We start from the raw sequence: 16,899 nt of genomic DNA, 5'->3' as shown, positions 1-16,899 counted from the left end.
TGGTGCACTGTGGGATACCGCCCGGAGGCCAATAACGTCGATTTCCGTCCACACTAACCGTAATCCGATATGTTAATATCGAATTTAGCGCTACTCCTCTCGTCGGGGTGGAGTACAGAAATCAATTTAAAGAACCCTTTATATCGATATAAAGGGCGTTGTAGTGTGGACGGGTACAGCATTAAATGGATTTAACGCTCTTTAAATCGATTTAAACGCGTAGTGTAGACCAGGCCTCAGTCATCTTTTCATTGCACAGGCAAGCGAAGGCCCCTTTTGAATGTCCTGTATTACATCTGTGTAAACTTGTCCAATTTATTTTTTGGTAGTCATCTGTACTTCACTAAAGACTGTTTAAAAAAAAAAATCTGTGAAACATGTTTAAACTGCTTTTTTAGTCAGATTTGCATGAATGATGCTTTTGTTACAAAGCATTGGAAACTTCATTGCTGTCACCTCAAATTAATAAAAGTAGAGTAGACTTTTTAAATGGTCATGACTCTGGCATCCTAGCTATTTTGGGATAGAGCATCGCATAACAAAAAAATGCTGCTTATGTTTGTGTTGCTTAACAGATTCAAAATGCTGTACAACCCTCTGTTTGCACAATCACTGAAACCTAGCAGAACAATTATAACTTCATCCAGCTTCAAGAATCTTAAACTTGTATCTGGTTATCTACAGCCATACATCAAGGGAAACTGAAGTGCAGTTCACCTCTTGAAATCCAGAGCTTTTATAAGCAGACCTGGCCACTCTTCCTGTAGCTCTAACCCTTCCCCCCCAAAACAGTGTTTGGGCCATGCTGGGGTATCAAGATAATCATTCACTGAAGAATTGAAAAGATACTGAAAGGTTCAAACATGGTTTAAGAACAGATTTTGCGGTGGGGCATAATACATCTTGAGACAACAGTTCTCACTCCCACTCTTCTGTTGTGGCTAGATAACTGCAACAAACTCCAAGTTCTTCCAGAAGAAAAGTAAACATACTGTGAAATCATAAGATACTTAAGGCTGTTTTATGTTGTTAAAAAAAAAAAAAAGATCCTTCTGAATTTTCTAGAGATTAAATCTGCAAATTGTGGTGAAAAGCTGGTGGTAAATAAGGCAGTCAATTTGATATTGCATTGAGGCAGTCTAATATCTAAGAATGCATTTAGTCTATCTGTGTGCCTCCACTCCTGAGTGTAAAACTTAAAATTTGGATCACCTATTTAGTTTATAAATAAGACTTGCTGCTGCCAGCAGGGTAGGAAAGAGGCCAGTCTTGATTACATAAAATCCAAAGCTGAATCCATTTGGCTAAAGCTCTAGATGTGCGGTCAGGATAAATCACCGCGCGGGGAGGGGGGGTGTCCTCTTTCCTGTTCTCTGGCTTAGGAACAGGCTGCTGTCCAATTCCTAGGAGAGGCTATGTAGTCCCACCTCCTGTGGAAAAGCAACAGAACTTAGCTGCAGTGTGTTGTGATGGATAGCACGTAGGAAAAAATAGTTATATGCTGTTCTGACTGCATCTAGAAATCCAGCTAGGGTTCAAATCTTCACTCTTACCAATGAATCTGCTGCTTTTCCTTTGAAGACATCACTGGCCTTGTTTGTTGATAGCATGGGGGGAGAACTCTTGGATTTTTCTAAAATTCTGCTTAATTGTAGTTGCTGTGGTAGCACATGCAATACAGATAAGTGGTGCTGGCATGTTATGCCTGCACCAGGATTGCTAATTACTTTTGGATTGGTTATATGATCTCGCTATCAGCATCAATCTGACTCATTAATCAAACCTGTAGTGAGCTCGATTCTTCAGGGGGTGCAGACTGAACTAGATCATGTGTTAATCTGACAGCTAATCCATTCTCATCCAGGAAAAGTATTGATGTCACAAACACAGGACCAGTGTGGCCCTCCCACCTGTCGTTTCCAATCCCATTAATTTTGTGCTTTGAAAATCAGAGAAACATTAGCATCCCAAAGCTGCTGCCTGAATGTCTATCTCTGAAGATACAAGTTTAGAATCTGCAATTTTGATGGTAGCTCAGAAAGGTGTGGTGAAGCAGAAACTGCTAGGTGGTCCTGAATAATCTGCAGTATCTGTCATGCTGGCTGGAGTGGTTCATGAGTGACTGCCAACCTCAGGGCAGAATGTCAAAAATTAGGACAGACACCCCAAACTGGTGGTATGTTCTGTAATTAAGTATCGCCAACCCAATAACGCAGTGATCCAGGCACTCACATTTAAGTCTTATTATAGTCAGACAATCCCCATGGCACTCTAGTCTGTCTTGCCACCCAGGCAAGCTGGGTAAATGGTCACTTACAGTTAAGATCTCACAATATTCAGGTTGCTCCCAGTCATTTACACTCAGATCAATTTGTACCTTAGATCTCATATTAACTAAGGATTTATTAACAAGGAAAAAGAAATGAGGCATGTCTATGCTACAGCACTTATAGCAGCATAACTGTAGCGCTTGTGGTAGAGAAGCTCTAAGCCAGTGATCTGTCAGCTTAAAGCTACCACCTCTTGCAGAGGCCGGACATGCCTACAGGAGAAGCTCTCCTGTAGACATCACGCTGTCTTCAGGATAATTTACATCACTCAAGGGTGTAGGTCAGTGGTTCTCACTTTTTTTGTATTGGTGACCTCTTTCACACAGCAAACCTGAGTGTTGCCCCCTCCCCCCTCTAAATCTAAAAGCGTTTTTAACATATCACTGTTACGCTGTAGGCAAAACAAGGTGTAGACATAGTTATTTACAGGCTAAAGCAGGCACCATACAAGCACAAATGAATTAGTCTTAGGTGTAGTAATCTGTCCACTGCATGTCTGTAAGGGCTGACTCTGGAGAATCTTTTTGTTTCCTAGCTCCAGTCCTTTGAAAGTCCAAACAGCAAAGAACCATTTCTTTTTGTGAGCATCTTTATATGCCCTTCCCCCAGAGTTCAGCCTGATCTAGGGCTCCTGCACACAACTCTTTCGTGGGTGAATGGGGCAATCAACAACGCTTTTGTCCTACAATGGCCTATTTAGTCTTGATAGTCCTTGATGGGCAAAGGAACCACTCTTCCTCTTTGGGGTAACAAGTTCACAGCCGGCATCTTTACAATTTACATAACTACTTTGTAGCATGAGATAGATTTAAATGTTTATTAGAAAATATTAAAGAAAGGTGATACAAAGAGTTTGTGTCAGTCGTTGGTCATCGGGGGAAACATACAGATTAATGCTTGCAGCAGTTTATAGACTCTAAACATATCTTTACAAGTCTAATACCTGTCTTGAACAATATTAACATACAGGTGAGCTGATCTGATTTCCAAGTATGAGTTTGTCAGTGCTCAGCTGATGCCTGCAGCCTCAGGAAGAGCTGGCACCAGGTTTACCAGTATCACAGAAAAGATTGCTCCTTTTTGGTGGCCATCTTACATAGTTATATAATAGTACAGGGCTACTCTCTGCAAAAGCTATAGGACAGTGGAACAGTATTTTCTGCTGATCAGAAAAGGAGTTGGCAGACCCTTCTTAAACATAAACACCAGAACTAGGTTTGTGTTGTAAAAGAATTCTAACTTGCTTTGGGATGCAGGTAAAATTGCTTGAACCTAGGATCCCCTTTCAATCAAACTTGATTCATAGGTTCTGGCTCTCTAAATATGGGTAGTAAACTCCCTGCTCCTGAGGGATTGGATTCCTAAAGACACCACTAATGCATCTCAGTTCAAACATGTAAGTGCATCTTGCCAGAGACATATGGGGCTAGGCTCTATAATAAACTTGGGATTTACTAGTCATGTGTCCTAATGAAATCAATCTGATTTCTTCCTATCTTATAAGATCCTCATTGTCTTGAGCAAGCCATGCTCATCTGCATCTTGCAAAAATTTCTAAAATAATGTAAAATGCTAAAAATAGCACTCAAATCTTAACCTGCAGCAGAGTTCAGTGAATGTTTCATAGAAAAGCACTGTAATTTATGAGCAGAGAAGTACAAAAAATAGGGCACAATATTGCAAAACTAAAGCCACTTGCAGGAAAACACACTGTTTCCATGTTCTTGATGGTGCTTTTCTTTCCACCTCCAACTTCCTGGCCCAGAAAAGCCTGTGATCGCTATTTCTGACTTTTGAAAAGATTGTCCATAATGGGATTCTGACTTCAAATGGAATTTTTCTTAAAAGCAGTAATCTTATCACAGAATGAGTGTGAAATACAGAAATTTAAATTAGTTTGTACATGACTATTATGGGTTTTCCATGAGATGCATTTAACACCCCCCTTCCTTTTTTTTTTTTTTTTTGAAGCGCTTGTAACTCATTAATAGTCTGAGAGCCAGTGTACTATCAGTTTCCATCTCAATTGCTCATCCCTTGTACAGAGCCAGATGAGATGCTTCATATTGGTTCCAGAATTGTCTTGCATTCAGATGGTCAAAATATGCAGCATGCACTTATTGGTGTCAAGGAGCATAGGAAGAACTTTTGCTGCTACAGTTCCTTCTCATTCATTTGAGAATATACATTATACTACTCCCTAATGCATTCAGTGATTTAGACTGTACAAGGTGCTACATAATATAAAGGTTTTGCTTGAATTCTTCAGAGGCTTGCACCTGAAATCTAGCTTGTGGTGATTGGCTGTGGAATATTTGGAGTGAACTAATATTAAACCAGCTGCATCTTAACTACTCTCCTTCTGCAAATCAGTCTTTCTTCCTAGTAAGATCCAAGTATTGCTCCCCCCTCCAGAAGTTTTCCTGTTTTAAAAAGTCAGGCTAACCAATAGGAAATAATTAAACAAATCCATCAGAGGACCAAAAATAGCCTGATCTGGAAGTTTGACACTGTGTTCATGTGTGAAATTGCCTTTTCCAGGAATTCCTTTGTTTTTAATATCTAGAAAACTCTTGCATAAGAGTGGGGAGGAAGTGGTTTGATATGAAGGAGCTAATATTTCTCCTTCTGTACCACCTCCTCATGCTGCTGGGAAACATTAAGCTATGTATGCTGGAATAGCCATGTACCTTAACGTAACCTTGCAGTGTTTCTAATATGGGCAGACTTTCATGTGCCTTCATTTCTGCCTCAGTGAGTCAGCACCTTCCTGTGGGGCTGGATAAGAGAATACTTGCCAGGGTATGCTGAGGTTTTCAGTAGCCTATGTCACTGCTATAAGTCTGACTCACCGCATCCTCATTATGATCCAGAGCTGCCTTGCGAGAAGAACTGCACGTAGATGCAGAGAAATTGGAAGGCCTGACCGGCAGAGGTGGGTGAGGGAGGACCTAAACTTCCTGAGTGAACCATCTTAAAACAGCATGTGCTCTCCTGTGATATCAATGCTTAATATGTGGTGGAGGGATCATAGGGGATATTGCTTCTGCAAAAGGCTGTAGGTGTAGTCATAATGCTCAAGTTTATCACAGTGCTATTCTTATGGTCAGGTAGTGTCCTCTTCAGACACCCTCAGCTTGATGGGGGTTTTATGGCACTAGCCTTTATTTGTATGAGGGTGAAAGTTTGTGTAGGTTCTCTGTGTGGTGCAGTATTGATTGAACTTAAGCCTATTTAGCTGTTCAGACAGAGATGGTTTTAAACTCCTACAGGATTAATCCATCATGTTGATTAGGCACTTGGGTATAGAAGAGGCTTCAGCTCAAATGAACCTGTTGAGTTATACATCAAGGTGTATATTATCTGTAACAAGACTTTGGCACAATAACATTCACTATGGTATAGCTACTACAGTCTGTAGATACTTGAGGGCAGAGACAGGAAACTGGTTGAGGGAGTAAGGATGAGGGAGCAGCACAAACTATGGATGTATTTTGGACCAACTGTAGGAAAACTACAGTAGTGGTCAGTCTTGCTGTTGCCTGAGTCCTCAACTGATCACAACTGCAGAAAGTATTCCTAGGCTTAACCCCCAAGTGTAAGCATTCCTAGAACTCTGCAGTACGGTGACAACACCTGTGCTCTTGCATAGTAGCACACTTGAAGACTGGCCTATAGGGAGGGGTGTGAATTGTTGAGTGCTCCAGATGCCCCATGTAGACCCTGTTGACATGAACTAAAAAGGCACCAGTGTGTGTTGTCCTGTGGAATACATCAACATGCACTAAGTACTATTTTTGTTTACACCAACAGGGTCTACGTGGGGCAGTTAGAGCACTCTACAATTCAAACCCTTGTAGCCTGGGCTGCAGCATCATGTAGACAAGCCCTAAGGAAGTCCAGTGTTCTGAGATGATTTTGTCAGGCAATGTTTGCTTATTGTACAAGAGTCTGGCGTATCTAACTGTGGTGCCATGTAAATAAGCCCTTAATCTTTGTTATGGCACTAAGCGAACTTGGTTCCTGGTGTGATCAGTTAAGGGCTTCCCTTGGGCTAATGTTACATTAATATGTCTGCAAATCCATACACTTGTCTGGTAAAAATACCCTGTAAAATCACTGCAAGGAAACAGAATAAGCTGGCTGTAGAAGACATTAATATTTCATTTCATAACGACCACCTCCCAGTAATTTACCAGGCACTGTTCCTAATCTTTTTGTTTCTAGTATTAGGGCTCCACACCAGTAATTTGATTCAATAACTAGCAGCACCAATCTGTACTGAGATTACCCAAGAAATGATGTAAAATGGAATGTATATTGCTTAAATACTCATGCAGAATTGCTTACTGAGGCTTTTTTAATCTCAACCAACTCAATTTTCAGTGAACTGTGTATGAGACCCAACTAGGTTTTAGATTTTACCTGCCAGTCTAAAATAACTCTCTACCCTCTCTCCTAGGTAAAGAATCTCAGCAACCATGTCTAAGCACCATGATGCTTTCATCCAGACCCAGCAGCTACATGCTGCCATGGCAGACACTTTTCTGGAGCATATGTGCCGCCTGGACATTGATTCTGAGCCAATCACAGCACGAAACACTGGCATTATCTGCACTATTGGTATGTGACTCTTAACGTGTTGGGAGAAGTGGGGTAACTGCAGCTGTCTCCTAATATAAAATTTAAAAACAACCCAAAGACTTGAGTGTTCTCAAAGATCTATAGAGTGAATCATGGAAAAATGCAAATATTTAACTTCCTTGTCTCCATAAGATGAGGAACATGGGTGAACTCATGAGTATTGCAGCCATATCCTTTTCTCAAGTTTGCATGAATCCTGGCTTCAGAAGTAAGAGAGCCTATCCACTACTACAAAATATAAAATGGAATTAACCACTAATCACACCCTTCCTACCTTGGAGACTGAAGCAAAAATAAACTGTTGCTCTGTGCCCCAGTCTTCTTGCATGCTGCAAAATGATAGTTAAAGTCGCTTGCATTACAGACTTGTGCCCAAAGTAAGAAATGGATAGGAGTAGCTTGTATGAATGACAGCGAATTGTCTCTGTCTTTGTGTGCAGCTAGGAAATTGACTGCTAGGGGGTTGAATTTGTGTTATAAAGTGAAATGCTCTTCCAGTTGAGGCTCTTCTAGCTATTGTAGCTGGTTTTCTTTCCAGCATCGTTATCCCTTTTTCTCTATTAAATCTAAACTAGCAGATTGAAAATGCAGTAGTAAAGATCTAGTGTAATGCTATGTGCAGCAGACTTTGGCTGTGGGAGTAACGTGCAGCCAGGGTTGAAGAATTCTTTTAATACTTGGGAATTTGAGTGTTACAAGGGCCCTTAGTTGGAGTGCAGTCAGTCTTTGCAGATATCTCCATCTATCTTAGGGTTTGTATATCTGAGCTAGTTTGAGACCATGCATGCAATTTCCAGAAGTCCAGCAAGCAAAGACGTTACTTCACAGATATTCAAGTCCGTTTTACAATGTCTACGGCTATGTATGGTTAACCCATTTCTACCTTGTGAAATAGCCCACAAACCTAAACAGTTTCTGATTTTGCTATCTTTGCCTTTAAAAGTCTGTAACAAACTTAATCAATTGATAGTAAAACTGTGGTTCCTTCTAGGCCCAGCCTCCCGCTCAGTGGAAATGCTGAGAGAAATGATTAAATCCGGAATGAATGTTGCCCGTCTCAACTTTTCTCATGGAACTCATGAGGTAAGGGCAGAGAGTCTGAATAAACATTGTCCTGATTCCAGCAAAAGTGCTTTCATGGGGCAAGGTACTTGGTCCAAGGTGTGCTGCTTCAAGCTTCCAGCCTTTAGGCAGTGGGAAGATATTTGTGATTAAGTTATCCATTCTTTCAAAAGACAAATTAACATCCATATCCTGCATTTGCAGGTTTCTTTATGACACTTGGTAAGGTATCTTGCCATCAGTAATTTGAGAGTCAAAATGCGCACAACAGGCCACGCTAAGCAAAGGAACAAAATTAGAGTGATCTCTGCCCACAAAAAAAATCTCATGCTAGAATCTTCTATACTCAAACCTTCACCCTAAGAAGATGCAGGAGAGGTTTGCTCAGGCCTAACTTTAGTCTGACCTGAGCCCACCCAGACTGAGAGGGTTGAGTTGTTTTCAGACCCAAACTGACTTTCTCCTGAGCCTGGGCTAGTCCTATTATCTGCAGCATATCTGTTGGGTCTGCACAGCCTTGCTCCTGCTGGGCACCACCCACTGGTGTCTCCTGTAGAGAGAAGTGTGCTGCACTCAAATGCCTCAGCACACTCAATCCAGCACAGCAAGGAGGCAGTGGCTGACAGGAGCAGGGCATGCAGGAGAAGGTAAGCAGAGATGATCTGAGCCGTACAAGTTATTTTTCCTCACCTGAACCCAACACTCATGGTTGGGTTCCATGGTGTTCGGGTCCCACCGCAGGTCTCAAGTTTGCAGTTCATTAGAGGCTGAATAACCCTGGTATTTGCCATCTATGACGGTTTACTACACATGAGCATATGTTCCTAGTTAAACTACTAAATCACTCTGATTCTTCCTCAGCTTCTGTCATAAAACACCACTGTATCAGGAGGGGTCTGTTCTTACACTCCATTTTATTTTTCTTGCGAGAAAGTGCTTTTAAGTATGCAGGAGGATGAGGTCCCTTGCTCTAAAGAATTTTCTGGCTAAATTAAATCAGCCTATTTGTGCTCCAATCTCTTGTAATAGGCATAAATGAAAGCTTCTGGGAAGGCAGCTCTGTGTGTGTGTGTGTATGCTTTCTTACAATCCCTTAAGTGTGTTAGCAAATGCTAGTCGGTAAAACCTTTTTCTAAGGGTATTCTATTTGCTGCAGAGTCTGGATTTCAGTACTAAGCTAGTAGGTCACTGCCACTACCTGACAGCTGGCATAAAGGTGACCAGTTTCAAGATCCTTGAAGCATGGACTTTGCCTTTTGGTTGCGTGTTGCCTCTGAAAAGTTGTTTGTTTTTAAATAAAATAATGAAAACTAAATCACTTGACTCATGTTACTATGTCCTTAAGTCCTTCAGACTACCACTTAAAATTAGGTTGGGTAGGAACAAACAAACATAGGAACAGCCATACTGGATCAGACCATTGGGTCCATCTGGTCCAGTATTCTGTCTTCCAACAGTAGCCAGAGCCAGATGCTTCAGAGGGAATGAACAGAACAGGCAATTGTTAAGTTATCTCTTGTTGTCTACTCTCCACTTCTGGTAGTCAGAGGCCTTAGGGACACCCAGAGCATGGAGTTGCATCCCTGCTCATCTTGGCTAATAACCAGTGATGGACCTATCCTCCAGGAATTGATCTAATTCTGTTTTTGAACCCAGTTATAGTTTTGGCCTTCACAACATTCCCTGGCAAAGAGTTCCACAGGCTTGCTACATTTTGTGAAGAAGTACTTGCTCTTGTTTTTAATCCTGCTTCCTATTAATTTTATTAGGTGACCCATGGTTCTTGTGACATGCGAAGGAGTAAATAACACTTCCTTATCCACTTTCTCCACACCATTCATGATTTTATAGCCCTATTGTATCCCCCTTAGTCATCTCTCTTTTTACTCTCTCCTCATGTGGAAGTTGTTCCATATCCCTAATTTTTGTTGCCCTTCTCTGTACCTCTTCCAATTCTAATCTCCCTTTTTGAGATGGGATGACCAGAACTGCATACAGTATTCAAAGTGTGGATGTACCATGGATTTATGTAGTGTTATTTTCTCTCTGTCCCTTTCCTAAAGGTTCCTTACATTCTCTTGGCTTTTTTGACTGGTTAGTTCTGATATACTGACTCAGAAGTAATCAGGTTAGGGGTCAGCTGGAGTAGAATAAAATTCCATTTCTGCCTCAGCCACCAGTTTGCTGTCAACATGTGAATTGTATTCAGCAAACACTGATTTACTACTACAGAAATAAGCAGAGTGCTATTAGTGATGCTTTTTGTTGTAGGCCATGCAAGTTGCTGACTAGTGCAATTCCCTGTCTCAGAAGCAAACTCTTAGCTACTTCTAATAAGTCCTGGGTCTCTGCTTGGCTCACTGGTTTGCAGAGTTATGTTACCTGACCGTTATGGAGATCGTGCTCTGGCATTTGAAAGCACTGTTAAATTTATGTGAGGAATAAGATCATAAGAAATGCAAACCATTTGTTGTGGCAGGCAAGCCCCCTCAGAGTTCATATAAATAGACTAGATTCCTCTTTGTGACTTGAGATGTGGAAGTGATCCCATTCCCAAATATGGCTTCCCTGCAGTGATGTCCAAGGCCTCCATGTTGACTGTCCTTTAGCCTTCAAAATGTCAGGGGCTGTAGCTTCTGTAGGACATGAAGTAAGCACCGAAGCTGTGTAACAACTTGTCTTCTTGCCCTCCCCTAAACTTTAATGCCCTGTGCCCTTTAAAGTGAACCAGACACTGCAGAAACCACACACATGCTGACCTTTAAAGTTATGGAAAACTGAAAAATCTAAGGATTGGAGTCAGTGGCTGGGCTTCTGACAGTGGCCAGAACCAGAAGCTGCTCATGAGTTAATTTTCTCCTTTCATAATCTCAGCACTTTGAACAGTTATCTGGCCCTTGGGAAGGCTGTGCTCCTAACTTGGATGGATGTATAGGCTAATGCGGAGATGCCAGTGTTACATATAGTAAAGTTCAGGCCACAACAGGCTATTCAACTGTAACTCCTCCCCACATGCATCCTTCAGCTCTTTCTGGGACTCCCATTTAATGGTGCCAAAATTGTCAGGAATATTCACCGAGTTTGGGCATCTCAGTGCCTGTGACCAGCGTGACGCCTTGTGTGATTTGAGTTACTCCCCAAAACCTGAGGGTCACAAGGTTTACATACTCCTGAAAACTTGATTGTAATAAATGCTCTAAGGCAGGGGTCGGCAACCTTTCACAAGTGGTGTGCAGAGTCTTCGTTTATTCACTTTAATTTAAGGTTTCGCATGCATTTTAACGTTTTTAGAAGGTCTCTTTCTGTAAGTCTATAATATATAACTGAACTATTGTTGTACGTAAAGTAAATAAGGTTTTTTAAATGTTTTAAGAAGCTTCATTTAAAATTGAATTAAAATGCAGAGCCTGCTGAACAGTGTCCAGGACCTGGGCAACATGAGTGCCAGTGGAAATCATCTCACATGCCAAAGGCAGCACGCGTGCCATAGGTTGCCTACCCTTGCTCTAAGGAAGATGCTGCCTTCCAAGTTTGCCTACGTTCCTATGTATAGTCTAAAAACTGATGCTGCTTTTCTGGCACTCTTTTCGCTGCATATTCTGCAGACATGTTTCTATTTCAATTCTTATTTCATCTGGAGGCCACTGAAATTTGCCTGAATAATTAACCTTTTCCTCTGTCCATGCTTGTCTACCATATCTATTTTCAGGATGAAATGTCACACTCTTTCCAACTTGCATCACTTTTTCTGTCACATTGTTTGTACAAGAGGAACAGAAGCTGTCACAAAGTGCAGGAAACTAACCATGCTGGTGGCTGTAACACAAACTAATAGACCAAAAACCAAATCCCAATTATACCAAACCATAGACTGTGAAAGCATGATGGGTAAAAGGTTGAAAGCCAAATTGGATGTTGGATAGACTTCCTCCAGCAGCTTCCAATAAAAGCCTCTGATGGAGTGTGAAACTTCATGTAAATTTGGTAGAAATATCACTGTAACAGTGATCACATACGCTGGCTTCTGCCAGTTCAGGTTGTCCAACTTTTAATTAACAAACTCCTTTCCCTCTAGTTCTTAAGGTTAAGGTCAAACTAAAACAAAGCAATATAGGGTCTCCCTGGGGGGGTGGGGAGGTTTGCATATGTTAAGATTATAAAAATTCCTAATTGTTCCAAAAGTCTACAGTGAGGTCAGGCAGATCCATGATTGTGTGTTTGGACTAAATTACTGTAAAACATCTCATCTTGGGTACACCACCAAGATGAGGCATGTGCTGCGCCAGTCCTGACTTTCATTTCTTGATCATGAAACTAAATCTGTCTTCTACCCATGGAACCATTTATTTTAATGTATATACATGAATGGCGTGGGATACCAGAGTGCATGTCTAGTGTGAGCAATAATCCCCTGCCCCGTTTAGTAGTAGACCTCTGTTCCCATCCGTAAGGGGGTTTTCAGTTCTCTGTTTAAGGACATTGTAGCTTCATATAAAATGCCGCCTTCCAACTGCCTTCAGCTCAGTGTTTCCATAAACTTTGAGAATCCATGAACACATATGAGGCTCATGAGATCCTGAGGTTATGAAACCTGGAAAGATCCTGAACTGCCTGTACATCAGATTTGCTACAGACTAGAACTAACGAGCAAAAGCATTTTAATCTGTCCCTTGCTGCTACATGTGTGTTATGTGCAAAGGAGAACAACTAGACTCCTTGTTACATCTATCAGTTTGTTTCTAGTCCAAGCATAGTCTTTCTGAGCACCTTCTCTCCTCCAGCTGTAACCTGTCTTCAACAGCTGTCTGTCAGGATTTACATAACGTTGATCATGAAACGCTTTCTTTACCCAGTGTTGCTGTTAGGTCAGGCTGAGCAAACAGTTCTTTATACTGATCATGTGAAGTGAAAGTCACTTGAGATAACTAGGTTTGAGAGAGGTTCCTTGCTAACTCCTTCCTACCGGGTAGGTAGCAATACAACAGTGAGTGGGGTAAACAGAGTTGTATAGAAATTTCCCACATTCTCCTCAAGATAAATACTGTAGGCAGGGCCTGTGGAGTACTGTGCCAAGCTGGACGTGAATTCTGCAGCAGCTTCAAACTCAACATGAAGTTTTGCACAATGTTCTATCCAACTTTATGCTATCCTAAACTATCTCTTCAGACCTTGCCATTTTTGTTCTGGAGCACTGCTGAAATTTTCAAGAGAAAGCTGAAGGTTCTTACATGTGGGTAGGCAGCAGCCAGATCTTTTGGCCTCTGACGGGTGTGGAAGGCAGTCTAGGGTTGTGGCACTCAGAAGGCAGTTTGGGCTTTTGGTTCCAGAGAGGGTTTTCTTTCCCAGTGCTGTGAGAAGGGGAGTGCTAGTTCTTCACCCTGGCAATTCTTGGCAGCTGAGCAGTCCACTGCATCCAAAGGTAAAGGCTAAAGGTACTGGCTAAAAACTTCTGTTTTGAAATGATTAATAACAAAATAAGATTGATGCTTTAAACCATCCTTGGGCTTCCATGTTAGTACCCATTGAGAGAAAATGAATTACTTGCACTTGCCTGCCATTGGTTTTGGCTGTCTTTGCGCACTTGACAGAACTGAATTTACTTAGGCTGGTCTAAACAAGTTTTTTATGAGTATAGCTATATTTGGGGCTGTGACGTTACCAATGTATTTATACTAGTATGATCCTAGTGTGGACTGTTGCCCCCACCACACACAGCAAGATGTCTCTTACCAGATAGCGTATTCCTGACTGAAAGAGGAATACTGGCATAAGTGCTCAACGTAACTGTACCCACCCTAAGGGAGTTGTACCACTTCAGCTGTACTGATGATTAACTCTTGTAAGACCTTGTCCATACATATGGCCTTCATAACAATGAGTAATCTTAATTAACTGCAAGCTTCTATTCTGCACTGTATTCCACTCTGATGGAGTAGCTGAGCATGGGGAGAGAGGGGCCAGCAGCCTTTGACTATAAGCTTATAGTGTCCAGGACAGCGAATGAAGAAAAGTGAGGCTGAAAACTTTTTTTTCCTTCCTCTCCCCCTCCCTCCCTCCCAGTACCATGAAGGAACAATCAGGAATGTGCGAGAAGCTACAGAGAGCTTTGCTTCTGATCCCATCACCTACAGACCTGTGGCTGTAGCACTGGATACCAAGGGACCTGAAATCCGAACTGGACTTATCAAGGGAGTAAGTCTTTTGTTTTTTTTTGTTCTGTATCGGGGTGGCCCGCCTGATCCTGAGAAGGAGCCAGAATTTACCAATGTACGTTGCCAAAGAGCCACAGTAATATATCAGCACACCCCCTCCCCCCATCAGCTCCCCACCCACCAGCAGCCCCACTGATCAGTGTGGCCTCCTTCCTCCCCACACTTCCCAATCAGCTGTCATGCTGTGCAGGAGGCTCTGGGGGGGGGGTGGGATGGGGGAGGAGCAAGGGCACACCAAGCTCAAAGGAAGGGATGGAGTGGGAGGAAGGGCCTGTGGCAGAGTCAGGGGTTGAGCAGTGGGGTTCCCCCTCTCCCCAGCACGTTGGAAAGTTGTCACCTGTAGCCCCACCCCCAGTTGTTGCCTATACAAGGAGCCACATATTAACTTCTGAAGAGCTGGCCACCTCTGTCCTATACTGTCAATGATCATACCAGCTATCGCTCTACATTAAAAAATGCCATCTAAGGAACTAGATGGTCTTATGGCTGTAATACTAACTCTCCTTCTGGACCAAGGGTTCATGTTAACAAACCTCTGAATGAAGCTGGACCATTTTCAGCCACTTCAGGTTCAGGGGACTGAGTGTTACACAGTGTGGATGAATTGACTGTCAGCTGTGCAAAACTGGACTGTGACCATAATGAACATGTTCCACCATAGCAAGCACGTCACGTGCAGGAAAGTAACCTTGCTAGTCAGTGACTATTCTTGTCCTTCGTTGGGTCTAGGTGTGTATATGGAGTATGCAGTAGGTGTGGGAGACATACTTCTAGCTTTGTGGTGGCGATCTCTGCTATAAGTCACAACAGCTGTCCTGGGGGAAGTAGATATTAGAGTCATAGAGTTTAAAACCAGAAGGGACCACCAGATCATCTAGTCTGACCTCCTGTATATCACAGGCCATCAACACTTGCACACTAATCCCAACACTCCACTTGCCATTCTGTTACTAAAGTTTCCATTGTTGCACACAGAGTGGCACAGCAGAGGTGGAACTTAAGAAGGGAGCAACTCTCAAAGTGACCTTGGATGATGCCTTCATGGAGAAGTGCGATGAAAATATACTGTGGCTGGACTACAAGAACCTCACCCGTGTTGTGGATGCTGGCAGCAAAATCTATATAGACGATGGCCTCATTTCTCTGCAGGTTAAGGGGAAAGGTATGTAATGATCAAGGGATTCCAGTACCATGAACCCTACACTAATGGTCATCTGCCCCTTCACATCTAACCATTAACTTGTGGTGATGTTTCACTTGCAATTACCATTTCATTAAGCTCAGCTAGCTATTGAAGATAGACTAACTTGGTACTTTCCTGGTGATTTGGCCACCCATTTTCACTTCCAGATTTGACCCAACACAATGGAGATGGACTTCTGACTTTGGTAGATGCAGCAGAACCACCTCCACTTCCTTCCCCTTAAAACCATGATTCCAGTAACTGAGTGACTTATGCCAGGTTTCACTAGGCTGTATTTGTTCTCCTAAACCAGGGATGGGCAAACTACGACCTGAAGGCTGCATCCAGCCCCTCAAACATTTTAATCAGCCCCCCAGGAGCGGGGTCGGCGGCTTGCTCCACTCCGGTGATCCAGCCGGGGAGCGGGCCCTGGGACTTGTCCTGCTCTGCCTGCTGATGCTCCCGCAAGTTCAGGTGGAATCTGCATGAGGGCATGCTTGTTACTGTGGCTGCACAACCCAATTACCAAACACGCCATCAGAGCCTGGAACATGCAAGCCCATGGGCCTGCTACTTGTTCTCTTAGGTGACTCTGCTATTTTGGTAGTGTTAATTTTCCATTGCTGCGGATAAAACAAAAGTAGTTGGCCAGGAAGTGCCAGCTGCATTGTTCACATTAATCAAAAAGGGCGTGGAAAGGAGGTTGGTTTAATTATTGTTATACTTTATAATAGTAAGTAAGGTTTAATGTTCATTTCCACTAAAATGTATCTTTAAGTTTTATTTGAATATCTCTGAATTGTTAATTTCATGAACATTCATGGCCTGCCATACAATTTCCACATCCAGATGTGGCCCTCAGCCCAAAAAGTTTGCCCACCCCTGTCCTAAACCCTTCATTGCTAGCTGCTCTGATAAAGCACAGGTCAAATTTTGGTCATAAACTACTTGACAATTTCTGCCACTTACAGGGAAAGCTGGCTGCCTCCAACTAGTTGAGTATCCCGTGAACTTAAGAGTATTAATATGCCATGGACTGTGCACAGACCTAGGCATATTAACTGAGTTATCAGTGATGCAGAAGCCAGTGGGTAGGGAACTTTGAGTGAAAAATCAAAACAATTTTAAAAATCACTGGTTTCAGTATTAACAGACTGCTCTGGCAAAGAATGAGAACTATACCCTCTGACAAACTATTGTCTGCTCCCTAAGTAGTTTCATTGCAATCCTCAGATAGTGGCAGCACAATATATCTGCATCAGTGGGCAGAGTTGCTGATTCTTTAATAAAAGAATAACTATTTTTTTTCTGGCCTGAGGTATCTCCCTTCTGAAAGGGGAGTAATATAGGATTGGGATAAAAGATTTTGAGTATACAAAGTCTTATCTGCCCTCTTGCTACACCACACCAATTCTTGTTTGTAAAATTAGATCATATAGCTAATGTGGGACTAGTCTTACTAGGAAGT

General features: G+C 42.3%; 1 protein-coding gene across 3 annotated transcripts in view; it reads left to right on the top strand.

The window, feature by feature from the left end:
• PKM (pyruvate kinase M1/2) overlaps nt 1-16,899 on the top strand; it is a 41,412-nt gene that overhangs the window by 4,448 nt on the left and 20,065 nt on the right. For 2 of the 3 annotated variants that reach the window (XM_032769269.2, XM_032769296.2), the window contains exons 1-4: nt 6,770-6,953; nt 7,966-8,057; nt 14,097-14,228; nt 15,224-15,410. In XM_032769269.2, coding sequence (XP_032625160.1) covers nt 6,812-6,953; nt 7,966-8,057; nt 14,097-14,228; nt 15,224-15,410 — 553 coding nt within the window. In that variant the 5' untranslated portion in view covers nt 6,770-6,811. Of the gene's footprint in view, nt 1-6,769; nt 6,954-7,965; nt 8,058-14,096; nt 14,229-15,223; nt 15,411-16,899 lie in introns of those variants that run through there. The other variant, XM_032769285.2, reaches the window with a different exon arrangement.

This window comes from Chelonoidis abingdonii, chromosome 9 (assembly GCF_003597395.2).
Source record: "Chelonoidis abingdonii isolate Lonesome George chromosome 9, CheloAbing_2.0, whole genome shotgun sequence".
NCBI lineage: Eukaryota > Metazoa > Chordata > Testudines > Testudinidae > Chelonoidis > Chelonoidis abingdonii.
The sequence above is the reverse complement of the archived record's forward strand: the minus strand, read 5'-3'. Positions and strand labels throughout refer to the sequence as shown.